This window comes from Ascidiella aspersa, chromosome 9 (genome assembly GCF_963924565.1).
Source record: "Ascidiella aspersa chromosome 9, kaAscAspe10.2, whole genome shotgun sequence".
Classification (NCBI taxonomy): domain Eukaryota; kingdom Metazoa; phylum Chordata; class Ascidiacea; order Phlebobranchia; family Ascidiidae; genus Ascidiella; species Ascidiella aspersa.
Window position 1 is genome coordinate 15,405,628 of NC_139455.1, and position 19,697 is coordinate 15,425,324.

At 37.4% G+C, this 19,697-nt stretch overlaps 1 protein-coding gene across 1 annotated transcript in view; it reads left to right on the forward strand.

Moving 5' to 3' along the window:
• The window catches only part of LOC146133196 (E3 ubiquitin-protein ligase UBR3-like), a 46,044-nt gene extending 27,418 nt beyond the window's left edge, over positions 1-18,626 (forward strand). The window contains exons 22-35 of the mRNA XM_083397979.1: positions 5,727-5,906; positions 5,978-6,134; positions 6,382-6,594; positions 7,084-7,209; positions 8,368-8,584; positions 10,744-10,985; positions 11,268-11,413; positions 11,850-11,971; positions 13,694-13,856; positions 14,257-14,401; positions 15,056-15,150; positions 15,788-15,928; positions 16,708-16,939; positions 17,690-18,626. Coding sequence (XP_083254105.1) covers positions 5,727-5,906; positions 5,978-6,134; positions 6,382-6,594; positions 7,084-7,209; positions 8,368-8,584; positions 10,744-10,985; positions 11,268-11,413; positions 11,850-11,971; positions 13,694-13,856; positions 14,257-14,401; positions 15,056-15,150; positions 15,788-15,928; positions 16,708-16,939; positions 17,690-17,853 — 2,343 coding nt within the window. The 3' untranslated portion in view covers positions 17,854-18,626. The remainder of the gene's footprint in view (positions 1-5,726; positions 5,907-5,977; positions 6,135-6,381; positions 6,595-7,083; positions 7,210-8,367; positions 8,585-10,743; positions 10,986-11,267; positions 11,414-11,849; positions 11,972-13,693; positions 13,857-14,256; positions 14,402-15,055; positions 15,151-15,787; positions 15,929-16,707; positions 16,940-17,689) is intronic.
• The last annotated feature ends 1,071 nt before the right edge of the window (positions 18,627-19,697 follow it).

The following is a 19,697-nucleotide window of genomic DNA, read 5'->3' on the forward strand; positions in this document are numbered from 1 at the left end:
CTTATCGCGAAGTAATTGGTCGCCCCAAAAAAATGCTGACGCCGCATTTAAAGCAAGCATTATAAATGTGTCGCCGATATTCTGCCTTGAACATCCCTACTCGAAATGCTTCCCTCCGTTAATTGTACGGTGGGTGAAACTTTATTCACGGCCTTACCTCTTTGTGTATTACCGCGACAATACGATGAAATACGATTTGGAGAATATTGGAAACATCGTATTTGGAGAATATTTGCTATTTGCACCTGTTCTGTATGTTACTCCAATCCAACATATCTACACACAATTATAAGTTGTGTATAATAATATAATAACTTATGGCTTTGAAGCGAAGGGGGTTCAAATATGGCGTAGATTTTGGCAAATGATCGAAACATACATTTGATCAATAAAAATTTACGTAGATAATGCTTACGGCCATGTTATTACATTTTGGTCAGCTAGCATGTTTAAAAAGTCAATATTTTCATTCTCTCTAAATGATTTAACGTCTATGGTTTGCTATAGTTTTTCCAACTTTTACTGTGTAAATTTTTACCATGCCTTGGTCTGAGCAATCACTGTTGAAACAGAGTTTAAATCTGTAGTTTTTAGCAATATGCAAACACGTTTATGTGCCTAATAAGCCACGTTTTATATTGAAAGTTTTGCCAATTTAAATCGAATAAACGCAAGATTTATTTATTTATGACGCCATGTTATGACGTAGCTTTGTAACGTCGTCGTTAAGAATGCGTTAAACTTAAGCTTTTTGTTGTTGCCGCCCTTGTATAATTATATTTGCTTAGACCTGGTGTTGATATGTTTGAATGGTGCAACAATTACAACATGTGCTAACAGAGATGTGTACACTGCCTGTAGGATTCGCATTTAAATTTGCGGTGGTAAAATATTTTGTGTTGTAAGAGCAATAGGTTTTTTACTTAGAGAGGCCTCTTTATGAAAGGCAAGTCGCATGTGCATAGTTTTACTAGGCAAGCCACTTCCAACACAAATGTTGCACGCGCGGGACAATAGGGCGCAGCAGGGATGCCAGCAGCCGCCTCGTCGCGACGCGAGCTGGACAAAGCAAGCGAATATGAACGAATTCTGTATGAAAGTTTTTCTGCTGCTAGATGGCTGTCGTTAGCTACAAAGTGCTAAAACGCAATATTTCAGGTTTTTACCCATCAAGCAAAGGCCCCTGGGAGTACAGCCTCATAAACTTTTACAAAGCACCTACATACCACTCTACGCCATGTCTGAAAATTTGAAGGTTCTACGATGTCTACTTTTTCTATAAAGCTTCGGACAAAACTCGGTCTGAAACATACCATAGGAAACCATAGGAAACCATAGGAAACCATAGGAAACCAAAAAAGAACTAGACGGGGGTGCGGTTGTTGTATATTTTGTCAGGGGATATATTTTCAGGGCTTAGTGTTTATTTTCAATTTTTACTTTATTTTAATTTTTTTTTTAAATTTTTTTTTAATATTTTGTATTGTGTACTTTATATTATATATTTTGTTTTTCATTTTCCTTAACTTGTTTCTGCAAGCAAAAACAGATATGGGCCGAAAACTTCCCCACTTAAAATATGCCTTTGATGCGAAAGGGGTTCAAATATGGCGTAGAATTTGGGGAATGATCGAAACATATATTTGATAAATAGAATTTACTTAGATAATGCATATGGCTATTTTATTCAATTTTGACCAGCTTACGTGTTTGAAAATCAAATATTATCATTCTCTTAAAGATTAAAAATGGTTTAACGCCTATGGTTTGCTATACTTTTGCAAACTTTCACTAGGTAATTTTTTACCATAGCTTGGTCCGAGCAATCACTGTTAAAACAGGCTTTAAATCTGTCGTTTCAAACAATATGAAAAACACTATTACGTGCCTAATACGCAAACTATTAAATCGAAAGTTTTGCTAGATAAGTTTAGGCCTGATGTTGGTATGCTGGTTGGAGCAAGATGCACAACAGGTGCTAACAGAGAGGCGTAGACTGCCTTAAGATTTCGCATTTAAACTTGCGGCGGTAAATACACCCTATTGACACTTAATTATTAGGCGAAGCTTATCGCGAAGTAATTGGTCGCCGCAAAAAATGCTGACGCCGCATTTAAAGCAAGCATTATAAATGTGTCGCCGATATTCTGCCTTGAACATCCCTACTCGAAATGCTTCCCTCCGTTAATTGTACGGTGGGTGAAACTTTATTCACGGCCTTACCTCTTTTTGTATTACCGCGACAATACGATGAAATACGATTTGGAGAATATTGGAAACATCGTATTTGGAGAATATTTGCTATTTGCACCTGTTCTGTATGTTACTCCAATCCAACATATCTACACACAATTATAAGTTGTGTATAATAATATAATAACTTATGGCTTTGAAGCGAAGGGGGTTCAAATATGGCGTAGATTTTGGCAAATGATCGAAACATACATTTGATCAATAAAAATTTACGTAGATAATGCTTACGGCCATGTTATTACATTTTGGTCAGCTAGCATGTTTAAAAAGTCAATATTTTCATTCTCTCTAAATGATTTAACGTCTATGGTTTGCTATAGTTTTTCCAACTTTTACTGTGTAAATTTTTACCATGCCTTGGTCTGAGCAATCACTGTTGAAACAGAGTTTAAATCTGTAGTTTTTAGCAATATGCAAACACGTTTATGTGCCTAATAAGCCACGCTTTATTTTTGAAAGTTTTGCCAATTTAAATCCAATAAACGCAAGATTTATTTATTTATGACGCCATGTTATGACGTAGCTTTGTAACGTCGTCGTTAAGAATGCGTTAAACTTAAGCTTTTTGTTGTTGCGGCCCTTGTATAATTATATTTGCTTAGACCTGGTGTTGATATGTTTGAATGGTGTAACAATTACAACATGTGCTAACAGAGATGTGTACACTGCCTGTAGGATTCGCATTTAAATTTGCGGTGGTAAAATATTTTGTGTTGTAAGAGCAATAGTTTTTTTTACTTAGAGAGGCCTCTTTATGAAAGGCAAGTCGCATGTGCATAGTTTTACTAGGCAAGCCACTTCCAACACAAATGTTGCACCCGCGGGACAATAGGGCGCAGCAGGGATGCCAGCAGCCGCCTCGTCGCGACGCGAGCTGGACAAAGCAAGCGAATATGAACGAATTCTGTATGAAAGTTTTTCTGCTGCTAGATGGCTGTCGTTAGCTACAAAGTGCTAAAACGCACTATTTCAGGTTTTTACCCCCCAAGCAAAGGCCCCTGGGAGTGCAGCCTCATAAACTTTTACAAAGCACCTACATACCACTCTACGCCATGTCTGAAAATTTGAAGGTTCTACGATGTCTACTTTTTCTATAAAGCTTCGGACAAAACTCGGTCTGAAACATACCATAGGAAACCATAGGAAACCATAGGAAACCATAGGAAACCAAAAAAGAACTAGACGGGGGTGCGGTTGTTGTTTATTTTGTCAGGGGGTATACAGGTTTAGTGTTATTTTTTTTATATTTTATTTTTTTTTTTCAATTTTCATTTTTTAATATTTTTAGTTGACTTAAATATTTATTTTTATTTTTCAATATTTTTATTTTTTAATATTTTTATTTTTATTTTTTTTTGATTTAATTTATTTTTTTCGTTTTTTTCGTTTTTTTTTTTTTTTTTTCTTTAATACTTTTTTTTTCAATATTTTGTATTGTGTATTTTATATTATATATTTTGTTTTTCATTTTCCTTAACTTGTTTCTGCAAGCAAAAACAGATATGGGCCGAAAAATTCCCCAGCACTTAACTTATGCCTTTGATGCGAAAGGGGTTCAAATATGGCGTACATTTTGGCAAATGATCGAAACATATATTTGATAAATAGAATTTACGTAGATAATGTGTATGGCCATTTTTTTACATTTTGGCCAGCTTACGTGTTTGAAAAGCAAATATTATCGTTCTTCTAAAGACTTAAAATGGTTTAACGCCTATGGTTTGCTATACTTTTGCAAACTTTTACTCGGTAAATTTTTACCATGGCTTGGTCCGAGCAATCACTGTTAAAACAAGCTTTAAATCTGTAGTTTCAAACAATATGAAAAACACTATTATGTTCTCAATACGCAAACTATTAAATCGAAAGTTTTGCTAGATGTTTAGGCCTGATGTTGGTAGTATGCTGGTTGGAGCAAGATGCACGACAGGTGCTAACAGAGAGGGTAGACTGCCTTAAGATTTCGCATTTAAACTTGCGGCGGTAAATACACCCTATTGACACTTAATTATTAGGCGAAGATTATCGCGAAGATCATCTCGAAGTAATTGGTCGCCCGAAAAAAAACTAACGCCGCATTGAAAGCAAGCATTATAAATGAGTCGCCGATATTCTGCTTTGAACATCTCTAATCGCAATGCTTCCCTCCGTTAATTGTACGGTGGGTGAAACTTTATTCACGGCCTTACCTCTTTGTGTATTACCGCGACAATACGATGAAATACTATTTGGAGAATATTGGAAAAATCGTATTTGGAGAATATTTGCTATTTGCACCTGTATAGTATGTTACTCCAATCCAACATATCAACACACAATTTTAAGTTGTGTAGGCCTGGTGTTGATATGTTGGATTAGAGTTGCCACCAGATTTCGCATTTACATTTTTTTTAAATTTGCGGCGGTAAAATAAGTTGTTTCTTAACAGCATTAAGTAATTTTACTAAAGAGAAGCCTCGTTTTAAAATGCAAGTCGCACGAGCCCAGTTTAGAACGTGCCACTTCACACAATGAAAGTCTCACGCGCGGCCAGCATAAAGCCCAGCAGGCGGTAAGTCGCTTCGTCACTTCACAAGCTGGACAAAGCAAGCGAATATGAACGAATTCTGTATGAAAGTTTTTCTGCTGCTAGATGGCAGTCGTTATCTACAAAGTGCTAAAACGCAATGTTTCAGGTTTTTACTCCCCAAGCAAAGGCCCCTGGGGGTGCAGCCTCGTAAACTTTTACAAAGCACCTACATACCACTCTACGCCATGTCTGAAAATTTGAAGGTTCTACGATGTCTACTTTTTCTATAAAGCTTCGGACAAAAATCGGTCTGAAACATACCATAGGAAACCATAGGAAACCAAAAAAGAATAGCGGCAAAAACAAGATATGTCCCGAAAATAAATTTTCGGCCCATATAATAACGGCAAAAACCAGATATGTCCCGAAAATAAATTTTCGGCCCATATAATAACGGCAAAAACAAGATATGTCCCGAAAATAAATTTTCGGCCCATATAAATAGCGGCAAAAACAAGATATGTCCCGAAAATAAATTTTCGGCCCATATAATAATGGTATGGACCAAATCTGTTTAAACCTTTTTAGCATTCCGCGGATAAATATCGGAACTGGTAAATAATAGGTGAATGAAATGGGTTTATCACAACAAAGTAATTAATTTAAAACAATCGCGATATGCTGTGCTTAACATATATAAAAAATATATGAAATAGAACTACCAGTGAAAACCAGTGTTAAGGATAGCTTTCGCCTTTGGCTATTCTGGGCGAATTTTGGAAAAAAACAGTACCTTTGAAAACTGAAGATCTGTCGTCACTTGAATTTAAAAATCCATGACCAGTCAAAATGTAGCAAGATTAACTGTTTCCCCCTTTCTGTGGTTTGCAAACAAACTCTGTTGATGGACGGAAATAAAACAAGCCCTTAACCTTTCATTAGGAACTTTATATTTCGTTGACAGGAAAGCATCCTCAGCATGATTGTCAAGCTGCATGACCGTTTTTCCACACAACCAGGCTCTCTGCAATTGGCCGACGATGATCAGGTGCCTGTATCACGTGACTTGCAGCCTCCAACCAGAAGGAACGTGATCGAGAGAATTCTTAAATTGGCCGCCTCCAAAAGTCCAGCCATCAAACAAGTGCTGTATTTAACCTACAGTATGTCATTCTTGCAGATTAAATCACTGTTAACAATATTGTATACCATTAGGAACTTCGCGTCATTGACAGCACTCTGCACCCAAAGGCGACCGATACGTCACGGGCTAGTGACGTGGGCGATGAGCGCGTCAGAAGAAGAATGAAGGCGCGAGAAGCTCAAGAGCGCCTCATGCGGCAGTTTGCCATCAAGCAAAAGCAGTTTCTCGGTCAGTTGGTTTACGTGTTGTTGTTTTGTCAGTGTATGCAGTCACATGTTCCGTTACATTTTGGCGCGGAAGAACTTTTTAATGTTGACAACAGTAGGGTCAAACACAACGAGTTACAGTTTTTCTTTAAACTTTTGGAAACTTATGCACCCGTAAACTTTTTGGCAAAGAATTTTAAATCGGGTACAAAAAAATTACCCCTGTGTAAGTTTAACTATAGTTTTAAGCACCTGTCTTTTTATTTCAGAAAACCAGAACGTTGCGGACGGCGCCGACGACGCTGCGAGCGATTCGAGCGACGTCTTGATGAGCGATATGAGCGACGCCGCCGTCACGGCCGACTTGCAAACTTACAAATGCGTTATTTGCGGAACGAACCAGCGGACTATGGACGTTGGCGATTTGGATGGCGGAAAGGTTGTCGGACTCATTTGCTTCGCGCAGCCGACTGGCATTCTCGGTAAGTTCGTTGTTGCAGGGTCTGTAGGCCCAGTTTTCGGTGCTCTCGTCCCCATATTATTTGTTAGGCTCACGGAGTCAGCAAATACCGCGTCGAGTAACCACTTCGGGTTCGCAAAGCAGACGTATCTGAAAATATATAGGACAAACCTAATGAAAAGCCACCAGGTAATTCAAACAACCTTGGAAGTCCTTCGCTAACAGTTAGTCCACGAAGACTTAATTTACGTTTGAGTTTTTTATAAATATTTTATGGCAAGTCCAATGTCTGGCATTTGCGAAAACCGTCTGGGTTATATTTTTACAAAAAAAAAATTGCTGACGACAATGTGTCTTGGATCCACATTTTTTTTTTAATATCACTCGCCGAGTTTCAAATTAGAAAAAGTTATTTGCCTATTTAATCATATAAAATCTAAAGATCAGTATTGGGAACGAGGTATTCTGGTCCAAATAGTTCTTATTAAGTGATCACGGTTGTTGTTCGTAGGCCACCAATCTTCTGACAATCGGCGAAGCACTCCCGAAAATCCGCCTAAAGCAAAAAGGCGTGACTTTGACAGCTTTTGCGCCGATGGGGATTATCTCAACGTCTTCGCCCACCTGCAATACACAAGTAATGTAATCTACAACAGGCTATAGGCTGATTTAAACTACTTTTTTAAATTATTATTTTCCTTTTGTTTTACGCAATTTTTGTTTAATTCATTGCCGAGTATAGTTGTTAGTAGGCTATCAATTTAACTGTGCGTGAAGTGTTTAAATGTTTTTTTACAAGACTTTAATCGAAACGGTCAAAATATAGATGTCTCATCAAGCACATTGCGTCATAATTCCCATAGTGATAATGTTTGACTGTTATTTTTTTACCAAGACGTTTAGTGAAAAGTATGCCATCCGGTATAGAAAACATACACGCGTTTTCCCTAGCCACGAGACTGCAAGCGCTAGATGTGTCTGATTCGCTAGATCTCCATCAATTAAAATCTTTAAATTCTGCGCAGCGTGTATAATTTTGCGTTTGACTACGTGTGAGGATTAACCACAATAAATTGGTTCACGATACGCACTTTTTTTCCTGGATCATTGTCGCTTCGATAAAAGTATGTGTAAGAAGTGTTTTAAATTTCTAAAAACAGAAATTGCTATTATAACTTTAGGACTTGAATAACACTTATTGACTTAAGGACAACGTATAGATAGGAAGACGATATAATAGTGCCGTTTTGAAACGATTTACAAAAGACAATTTTATTCGAAAAATCGTTTACTACAATTCCCCTGTCCAGAGTTATTGACTGTTTTAAAGCCAACGTACAAAGTTATTCGTTTGTTATAAATGTCATTTATGCTGCAATACTTGGTAAAGAAGCCCATGGCAACTAAAAGCAAAAAATCTCGCACAGTATACGATCACCAAATTTGGATCATTTGCTGAAAGGTATTTTAGATAACAACGTGTTCCACAACCGTGCTATGTTCGGCTGATAGGCCGTACACACTACACACCAATTAACAATACTTGAGATTATGGCGTAATAGATTAAAAAACACCTCGAGGCAAGTCATATGTCTTTGTTAAAGGTTATCAGAGCTCTCATCTGTTGCCAAGTAAAGCTTTTACGTCGAATTGCTGATAAGAAGTGGGAACACAGTTAAGAAACTTCAATGCCCTCTTTTTTGACCATATCATTAATCAACAAAATTTAATGGAATAATATAATCCATCGAATTTATTAAATAACCTATTTGTTGTCTTTGAAATGCTCGACAGCAGCAGGTGAACCGACCGTGGACTCGTGCGCGCCCACTACCGGCTGTCACGTGACGACATGTGGCCACCACGTGCACGTCACGTGTCATCAAGGTTACATGAGGTCAGTGAACTCGGACCTGGACGACAGTATCGGCCAATCGGAGAGCAAGTTCGGCTTTCGATGCCCGCTGTGCCGGCAAGTCTCCAACCTGGTGCTACCTTGCAACATACCGCAGTAGGTTAATGTAATTTCTTTCAAGACGAACTTATCAAATAACACGATTTTATGCTCTCATATTAACACGTATGAGCGTAGGGCTACTTTTCATCATCAGTAGAGCGTGTTATGTTTTTTCTTTTAGTACGCTGGCTCACAAACTATTTTTAATGCGACCCAAATTTATGTTTTGTGAACATCTCACGAGCCAAGACCAAATGACAACCAGTATGTAATAAGTTGGTATGAATAAATCTATAGTTACGTCATCAACTAAACTTTACTGGTAAACTAAAACGTGATTTATTTAAAGGTGACCATCAAAACTGCCTGTGGTACAATAATTTAGTTAAATAATATATAGCTAAACCATAGGCGCCGAACTTTCAAAATTCCAAAGCGTTATTTTCTAGACCAGTGTTTCCCAACCTTTTTACACTAGTGCTCCCTTGGGCTCAATATTATTTCATATTGCCCCCCTCATCTTGCTTTACAGTAAAGTATTATATTAATCGTTGTCTAACATCATATTTTCTTCACTATCGTTTCGATAAGCTGTCAGTCATATTTTAGGTTGTCTAACATATATTTACTATAGGAATTTATAGATACATTATTTCACCAGGTTATGTCATTACCAGGAAAAATTCAACTTTCTGCACCAAGAATTTAAATCAGGTGTCGGCAACCTTTTCTAGTCGCGGGCAGCAACCAAACTCTGAAAGGTCTCTGTGGGCCGCACAAAATGTTAACTAAGAATTGTGTTATTAAAATGTTAGAACAACTGTAAATCAGGCGGGCCTCGGATTTTCTTCATCCATACTACTAATGAAAAGTGTAATAAGGCTACTTTGAAGAAAAACGATAACCTCTATAGATACTGTAATTCAGTGTTTGTTAATCTTTTTTAAGTCCGGGAGCACCTTGGGAGCGAAGCGTGCGAGATTTTTTTTGTGTATACCGGCATTTTATTTATTTCCTGCTAGTTTTTATTACATAGCCGAAAAAAAATGGTATAAAATAAAGTTCTAATATTTTTAAATACCGGTACGTTTTCCGTTTGTCCACGTCGCACATGACGACAAGACAGCATCAAAACGTAAACAAACTGGACGTATAAAGATCATTCGCGGAGAGCGCGAAAATTTTATGCCCGTACTAAGTTAAAATAGTCAAACAGTATTTGAAATGGACCCGTGGGCCGTAGGTTAGAGACCCCTGCTTTAAATATACAAACATTTTGCCGCGTATAAAACGGTGAAACGAAAGAGCAACCAACTACTTTACGTAAGAAAGCCAATTATTACGTAACAATGGTCGGGAAACTACTACAAGTTCGCAGTACGAAAGTTGCCATTTAAGCTTAAATGTTATCTACAGTGCTGTTTGTTACTATTTTATGTGAACTTTTTATACAATTTTGCCATAAGTACTTTCATGCAACGCTCCCTTATGTGCGTTCAGCGCCCCCCCCCCCCCCAAATGGGGAAAAGACCCAAAACGCCCCCTTGTAACTCACCAACGCCCACAAGGGGGCGGTACAGCCCACGTTGGGAACCTGTGTTCTAGACAGTGCACAATTGCTTATTAATTAGACAAAAAATGTGAGCTCTTCGATGACATCTGTTGCCTGTTATCACTGAGCCACCATTTCGCCTTTAAAACTTATTTTCGCATCTTTAGGCTTTTTTTTGAAATGGGACGTAACAAATATTACAAAAAGAAGTGTATAATACATAGTTTTGGGATTCTATGGCCTCGTACCTATATGGTGATCAAGGAAAATTTTAATTACTTTGGGTTAACTAAAAACTGTGCTACAGAAATTATTTTGCACATTTATTAATAACTTGGTCGAAATCCAGGGCGCTCCGTCGGAAATCCAGGGCGCTAAAAACGCTCTGCACACCCAGGTTTGGCGCCTATGAGCTAAACAAATGTGTATGATACTATAGTTTTAGATTATGTTGGGATGAAACGAACTCAAACGGAAGCAATCAAGCATTTTTTTTTTGGGGGGGGGGGGCATTAAATCCTTTTTGGCTTTAAAAATTTACTACATCTTTACTTGGCGACCCATTGTTCTACCACTGGCGACCCATACTTTTGGAAACACTGTATTAGTGGTATTTACCAACAGCTTAACAACCAGTGCTTTAACTGAACTCCCTATTCAGTTACAGCGAATCGATTCCCACCGAGCTGTGGCCGCACTTTTCGCGCGTCTACTCCGATCTCGGCTCGCTCTGCGGCCCTTATGTGTCCGCCGCCAAGCTGAACAGCCCCTACCTCGTGCTACTTGGCACCCTGAAGCATCGATTGCTGCAGTTCGGCGGCTCTCTCGTTTACCCTGTCGACCCGGACACGACGAAGACTGCGTCTACCCTGCAGGTCGCTGGCGGGAGAAAGATACCAGTCGGTAATAACCTTGCGTTTTGTTATATTTTTGTAACACGTAGATTGTAGAGCGGTCTCGACATAAGTTATGCTTCCTTATCATGAAATCCTAGGTTGAAATAAAACTAAAACGCCTACAGTTTCACCAACTTTCTAATCAATTTTTCAGGAACCATAGTTTTATTGCTACAGGCCACAAAAATTAAACAAAATTCAAGTCAAGATTTTCATTAAACCGAAAATACAGACACATTCCTTAACTAGATAGTTTCATATAAAGATTGCGATTTATTTTTGTTGGCAGCAAATATGTTTTCAATTTTTGCCCTTGCAAACGAACCGTTGTGGGAACATCGGACCCATCAGTGGAACGTTCCCAAGTTGGGCGGCTTGACTTGTTCAAAGTCGCTACCTCTGCTGCTTCAAGATCCAAGCTCTGTGATTGTGCGAGTAAGTGCCCCGGTTTGGTTTTCGTAAAGAAAATATTTAAAAGAATATATATTTTAAACGTTACACTACGTCCCCCTTTGTATTGCGTTGTGGACATAATGTACAAACGTCAATGTAAAATAAGAAAATAGTGTTGTGGAAAATAGTGTTGTGTCTAGAACTATAATAAATTTGTAATAAAATGTATAGTTCAGTAAATCACCCTTTTTATTTTACCACCTATATATGCCATTATGCAATTATCATTATTCGATAATAACGCCTGTCTTTTCCGAATAGTTATATATTCGAATATTAAAATGAAATGAAACGTGAATTTGTGGGCGTAAACAGCGAGAGATTTATCTAAGCACTGCGACCCCCCAAATGTTTTATTATATAATTACAACAGGACCGTAGCATATTCTCACATTCCAATGTTTGTCGATTTGAACAGTTGACGGCGGACTTTTGCCGCGTCCACGATCTGTTCCATCCGCATATGCGTTCCGTCTTTCACCTTGCCTTCGTACAAGCGTTGTTGAACGTCAGTTGCCGGTTTTCGCACGAAGAAAGGAGGTCAGTCAAATACAGTGCTCCGCAACCATTTTTAACTTGTGACAACGGGTTTTAATTGTTGATGCACACCTACAACAAAATGGCTAGAACGGCGATTGACTAATTGTATTCCATAATAATGTATTATCTTCTAATTTTGCGGTTTGCTGTCCCCGTGAAAAGGCTGCCAAGTCCTGGATATATTTCTATTGTCAACAAAGGTATTTTATTCTAGTGCTCCAAGTTGTTATTTAAATATAGTTCAAAAATCACGACAAATTTTAGCGTCCGAATTTCACAAGGATACAATTCATAAATAGTACAGCAGCAATGCACGAATGCCTTTCAACGTTGAAAGCTTCCGAAAACTCAAAAGCGGTAATATACATAAAATTGAACACCCCATCCGTCAGAAATCAGTGCAGTTCTAAGCAAAAAGGTCTACGACAATCAGTGCATTCAAAGGATCAAAAAGTCCGACTTTTAGACTTTGAGGTCTTGGACAATGCACTAATTTGCATAATCAAATGTGTATAAGAAGATTAAGTTTAACAATACTTGACCCAACCAAACCCAAACGCTAACCAGCGCCCTAACCCAAATAATGTGCGATAATTTAATAATTATAACGCTTCAGGCCCCAATACCTCAATTTGTGACGTAATAATCTTAAATACAATGGACGAGAAACCATCCGAGTTTGGGCTTTTTTCCCCAGCATTTAAAGAATTATTAAAATAACGCACATTATTTGGGTTAGGATTCGGGTTAGCGTTAGGGTTTAGGTGGGTCAAGTGTTATTAATCTCATATTTTTTGTTATCTTTTCTGAACTTTTAATGAATAATCAAAGTATTCTTTCAAATAACAAAATCTGCCTGAATCCGAATGGTGAAAACAAACGATTCTGGTTGCACATCAATGATAAAGATTAAACTAAGTATAGAACTTAGCAAACCGAAAATCAGTTTGTTTGTATGTAATAAAAAGATAAATATATTTCGCTATAAAGCATCTTCAGTATCTAAAAACATAACACAACATAAGACAAGAATACGCTATAAAAACCTAAACCAACTGTTCTAGGCAAGTGGTGCACTACGCAAGCCTCAACTGCTGCAACTAAATGACGATGCAATCAGTAAAGTGACGTAAACTGATAAGACAGATAAATGCGCGCCATGAGGTGGAAAATAAAAACGAGAGGGCAAATAGAGAAAACTAAACAAAACAAAGTAAAACAGCAAAACAAAACACTATTTAAAACGAGGTAAAATCATTTTTTGGATGTTTATGCTAGCATTTATAAGGTTAAGCCATTTGTCCTCGCATAGGTCTAGTTGGTTGACCTCGGGTTGCTCTACAAAAGTCACCTTGAAACAATTACTTAAAGGTGGCTTGGAGGCAAAAATGTGGGCATGGTAGGAAGCATAATGTTTTAAAAGAGCAGCTTTGTCCCCGTCTTTCGACAAAGAAAAGGTTTTCCACGTCCCTCTGTGGCTATTCCATCTGGTGGAGAACGAATTTTTAGTTTGGCTTTTAATGAATATATTTAATTTATCTTCGCCGGGAGTTTACCTAAAGGTCCAAATCAGTGCATTGCCAGGACCTCAAGGTCTAAAAGTCTAGACTTTTCTGCCATTGGATGCCCTGATTGTCGTAGACCTTTTTGCTTAGAAATGCACTGATTTTTAACGGATCGGGTGAATTGAAACAGGAAAGTAAGTCATTTCGTCTTTTGCAGAGCATGGACCTCTAGCGCTTCCATCGGCGCCTCTCAGTTCGCCATCGACAATTTAGAGTGCGTTATCGGTCACGTGATCCGTTCACTCCCGCAGAGGCTCTTCCTTCGTGCGTCATCCAATCCCCAGCTCTTCTATACAACGCCCACAGTGTTCTCGCCTCAGGTTTCCTGGTCAAACTGTTAAAAGCTTTTGTACAAGACACAGCGAAGCCTATACGAAGGCGACTATTGAGTTTTTAAACAAAGATGTCAATTTGGTTTACAATAATATTTTTCTTGACAACAAAAACTTTAAATTCTCTTGATCGCTACATATTGGAAGTAACATTTCGATATTTCTAAACTTAAGCTTCGGAAATCTCCATCATATATTATTGTAAATTCCGATCGACAATTCAAAAATATATTTAGGCTACAAATTTTTACATCAAAGTTTATTCTTTGACGTGTGAATTTTTCACCTTTGTTGTTGGACTGTGAATTTCTCTTTAAATACCTTCTTTCACAAAATGCTCTGTGCCACACATTTTCGCGTGTTGTTAATCTCATCTTGCTTTTCACAGTCCATTTTTACCTCGATCGAAAACTTTCTGCTGCCTTTTCTGCGCATCGCCTCGCTCATCCGACATCACCTTTTTCAACCCGATGACGTCATTCCGTTGCCGAGAAACGGTCGGAGCGAGTTTTCCTGCCTCGTCATTTATCTCGGTAATAGCGCTTTCCGCCTACACAGTGTTTCAATTAAGAAAATTGGTGTTTCGTGTTTTAGCATTGTTATCTCTGGAAAGACTTTATAGATTTCCAGTTTTTTCAACCTGAAATCCACTAGTCATGATTAAACTGGAAGAATTAAACAAGTAATTTGGTTTAAATGTCCAATAAAAAACTTTATCCCTTTTTTTGGTTTCCGGGTGGTAAAAATGTGTTCTCCTTACGTTTTTGAAGTAGACTTGTTAATTACCTCCAATTTAAACAACACTGGTTTACAGCTAAATACTTTGTTAAGGATTACATTTAACAGGTGTTAGAAAAGATTAGAAACCGCAAAATTAATTTTATGGGAATGTAACTATTTCATCTAAATTATACCTGTTAATTCTTTGTTGTATTAATGAACTAGGTTTTATTTCAAAGGACCGTTTATAATTTTTAATGAATTTATTCCTTTAAACACCTTGAAAACCCTATCCGAGGTATAATGTATAAGCTTTTTTTTTTAATTAGGTTAAGATATTTATACCAAGTACAATAAAGTACTTTGGACATACACTTTCAGCATTTACTTGTATTAATATAATCAGTTCAAATACCCAGCGCTTTAGACTAGAAAAGAGTAATAAAAATTACGTTTGTGATTGACAGGCCTGTGCGGGCCAGACGTATCGGGCGACATTAACGTCATGCAATGTCTTCATTGGGACGACGGAAAGCAAGAGCTGACAGCTTGGTGCGAAGAGGCGAGTACAGAGCGTTGTCCTAATATTTATCGACAGTTACAAACCTTTATTAGCCTGATATTAATTGCTACGAAATGTAGCTGATGGCCGATTTGATTTGCTGTAATCGTCCGATACCATAAAGTTATTGTGACAAAGTTATAACCTCTCCAAGGTTCACTTGACACTTTGATTAGCATTAGCTATGTCCTAATAAATGGATATGTTGTTTTTTATTGTATTATTAAAAGTATCAGATCGAATTACGATAGTTTTATTTTCAATTCAAAATACTTTTATAGGGTATTTAGTTTCCCAAAATATTTTCCATAAAGTAGTTGCATGAAAGGGCGGGTGCATAGTTTATTCCTTAAAACAAAAATAGATAAACTGATAAAGCAAAGTGATTTTGGCTCGTTAATTTTTCTATATAGGTATTTTTATTCAACAATTCGACTATAAATCACTAGAAATTTTTTAAAAGGGTCTGTCATGCAACTTATTTTAAAACGTTTGTGGAACTACTGTTTTACACTAACTGCGCTGACGCAAGTGCGTATGATTGAGAATCGGGCGTAATAAGCAACCAGCATGCGGTGCACCCATTCACCAGTTTCTGGTTGTCAGACTTTATTAAAGAATTTTAACTTCCGCGCAGCTAAGAGACTTCGCTGCCGCCCATCCGCAGAACGTTGAGCTTTGCAAGAAGCTGGTCGCCCGGCCCGAGGTCTGGCACCAACCCCAGCTTCTACAGCTTCCCACTGAGTACAGCACGCTTTTCCTTAAGTTTAGACAGCAGGTAGGCAGCCTATGGATATCTTGTGCTAGTTTACGTACCGACTTCGGCGTGTCTTCACTTTTATGTGTCGTGCTATTTTCACATGAATAAAAAAAATACTAAAAATTAAAAAAAAAACAATCCCCTGTTACGTCAGGGGTTTATCTTAACTTTAAATTTTGGTCACAATTAAGGATGGCCGATACCAAATTATGCACTTAAACCATGATTTGCGTTCTAAACTAGTATTTTATTATACTTTTTTGTAAGTATAGTATAAATCTGAAAGGTAACTAATTTTTCCAGCTCTAAAGCAATTTTTTGCCTAACCACCTAGACAATGTTACATTTGAAATTTCAGTTTGGTCAGTTTTACTTATTTGGCCGTAGAAATGATGTCATTTAGTATAGGATCTGCTGATCGGATCGACATACGATTTGTCTAAATATCGGGTATTGTTAATAAAATACTGTGTATCGGGTCACTAGCCATTATATATGCGCGGAAATTAGTTTCGAGTTTATGCTTTTGAGTCTTAACAAGTTTTAAATTAAAAACCTATTAAATTAAATTAAATTATAATTGCCTTTCAAAAGCTATAGTGAATGGACTTGGATTCATATTGGATATCAAATGCCTTTAAAAAATATTCAAAAATACTTTTGGATTGATGTCGGTGTTGCGGTACCACTACAGACATGGTGTCGGTTAACCGACATTTAGGCCATGACGAGGAGGTAGAGTGGTCTCAAAAATCCAATGATAAATTTGTCTCAAAATATCCTTGTCACGTCAACAGAAGTGTCCAAAATGCGGCGACGTGCCCAAGGACCCGGCGTTGTGTCTCGTCTGCGGGGAATTCCTCTGCTACAAGTCGCCCTGTGACTTTGACCCGCGGGAAAGCACCGAACTGAGGATCAGGAACGCCTGCTGTCGCCACTCACAGCGCTGCGGAGCGGGCACGTGCATCATAATGCTGATCAATACCTCGCTCGTGGTTATAATCAGAGGCAAACGCGCCTGCATATGGGGTAAGAGTGTTTTTTCACATTTTTGGAATTGCAAACTGAAGATTAATTTCATTAAAAATTGGACTCATGATCCAAATCAGTGGTTTACAAACCCTAGGAGACGTAATGAAGTTTCAAGTGATCTGCGCAACATTTCTTAAATGATTTGACTGAGCTTGTATTAGCCGGAGCACACTATTTTATTAAATTTTGATGATTGAAAAAGTATTTTAAATACCAGCACACTATTTTAAATTATATAAGGGAATAATTTTTGGGGGACTTAAAGGGTTCTACCAGCTAATAAAAGAAGGGTTTCTACCAGCTAATAGAAGTGAATAGCAAGTGATACATATTGATCCAATACTAAGTCATGCCCGAAACCATTACACATACCAGTTTTGGGTATTTTTGAATTAGAAAGTTATCAATTTCTTAAAAAACTTAGAATCTAATTGTCTCATTTCTTACATCTTTGGCAATCAATAGTGTATGCATTTTGTTGTTCAGCGCAGGGAATTGTTTAACCGCAATTTTAAAACAACGTTAATTTTTTTTTTGCACATACACATTTTTGTTGTGGTTGTGTGAGATCGTTGTTATTTAAGATATGGATTTTTAAAAAATTTTAACAAAGTTTTTTTTTACTGTACTGTCAAATAAGCAAAGGACACCTGTGTCCTGTATGTCACAAAACGGCGTGACAAAATGGGGATTCCGAAAAAAAGCACAATGTTTTATTCTGCAATCTTAAAATTGTTTTTTGAGCAGGAACCCTTTACCTGGACGCACACGGCGAAGAGGACCGCGGCTGGCACCGGGGAAAACCCCTCTTTCTTAAGAAGGAACGCATGACCGTGTTGGAACACCAATGGATCAACCACTCGTTCGACAACACGTGCAAGAATTGGGCGATGCACCGGGACTTGTTGTAAAGCTAATTGGCCTATAGAAAAAAGTCGCTTGTCCCAGGCGTAGTTTTTGATCTCAGCGTCTCGAGTATCCACGTTTGCTTTTTATTTGTCTATATTTTTCCAACTTTTGGTGAAAAAACTACCGTATAAGCACTGATTTAAACTATTGTTTTCGAGTTTTTGAAACATCTTTCCCTATAAAAAATACATTCTTAAAACCCAGGTTACCTGCGTAGTCAAAATACATGTTACGTCAAAATACATTTTGCACATATTTTTAAATGTGAAACGGTTTGATTCGGAAAGTGAACTTTTTACATATAAATACCGCGCAAACAATCAACCTTATTCTTTGTGCCCATTTTACTGTATTAGTTCCCAATGTTTAGCGAAATATTAGACTAATTTTCAATTTGTGCTGCATTGTATGCAGTTTATTTTCGTGTTCTAGCGCAGGCAAAGCCAGCCTACCCAAACCCTTGTTATGTTGTTTGTGTTTATAATAAAATATGTGACAACTAAACCTGTTCGATTATTATTTATTCACTTAAAAGCCGGTTTCATGCATTTCATATATTGACTTGAGAAGATTTCTAATGTGTATCCAAGGCCAATATCTCCTTCCACAAATTTTGTTTTGTGTTGAGATTTTTGTTCAAGTGTTTACATAAAGGAAAATTCTTCTTTGATCTCCCTCTCCCCTCTCTTCTAACAGCATGGATTTCTTATCGCGATAAACCGTACTTGCTTTACTAAGTTTCATTATGGCGTGTTTGTTAATAAAACTACCTTGTGGCGTTTAAAACAATGATCCGATGTAGTTTTTAAATTGAAACGTTACCTAATTTATGTAAACTCTACTCAACTGAATGTCAACCCTGGATTTTAACATAATTTTTGAGCTTTCCAAAGGATGACTGTCTGCTTTCAATTTTACTTAAGACTATACAGTATGTTGCCTTGGCTATTCTTTTTTTCTTTATAGGTTGCAAACATAGTGGCTCGTCTGATCTTCGCTGGCAATATTACTCATTATTTTCGTCTTCTTTTGAAGAATAGAACCACAGTTGTAGTAGCTGGTAAAAGGTGCCTTAAAACACTTCAATTTTGAAGATATTCATCCAGTAAAACAGGTCTAACAAGTAACGGCTGTACAAAACCGTGACAGGGTTAAATGCCATCTGTTAACAGCAAAACAGCAAAATCTAGATCTAAACATTGTGTAGATCACTGCGAAATCCAGCAAGATTTATCGCTGCTTTCTAACATGTCTATGCAATTAGATCAACCAACTGCTGCAAAATATCCTTGGCACTTTTTTAATTTGTCCACGCCATAACTTTGAAGTGCATGCGTGATTCCGTGTGATGTGGAGGTTGTGGTCGGAAGATTATCTTTAGAAGATCAGCTATGGTAAAATTAAATTCAATACTGTTTGAATATATTTTAAAGTATTTATACATATGCCTTACGTTCTGTTGAAATCTAAAAATGTTTCTCATTATATAATATATAAAAATAAAATCGAATTTTATATTGACAAACGGACTGCATACTGTTTAAGGAATACTCAACTTGTCAATTAATTGTCCACACATCTCAATCGGTCGCTTACGTGCGATTCTATTCTTTAAAATTTATTGATACGTTAAAGGAAACATTTTTATTCAACTTCAAAAAGTTAAGCCAAATCTTCTAAAGTCAGCTTGTCTGACGAATTGCATCTTAACGATACAATTTTAAGCTTTTTTTTAATTTGATATAAAAGGTTATTACAAAATACATCTTGATGACCCTTTAATGCAGTGCTTCTCAACCTTTTTTCGCGGCGACCCAAATATTAAGCGTATGTATGACAACTAAGC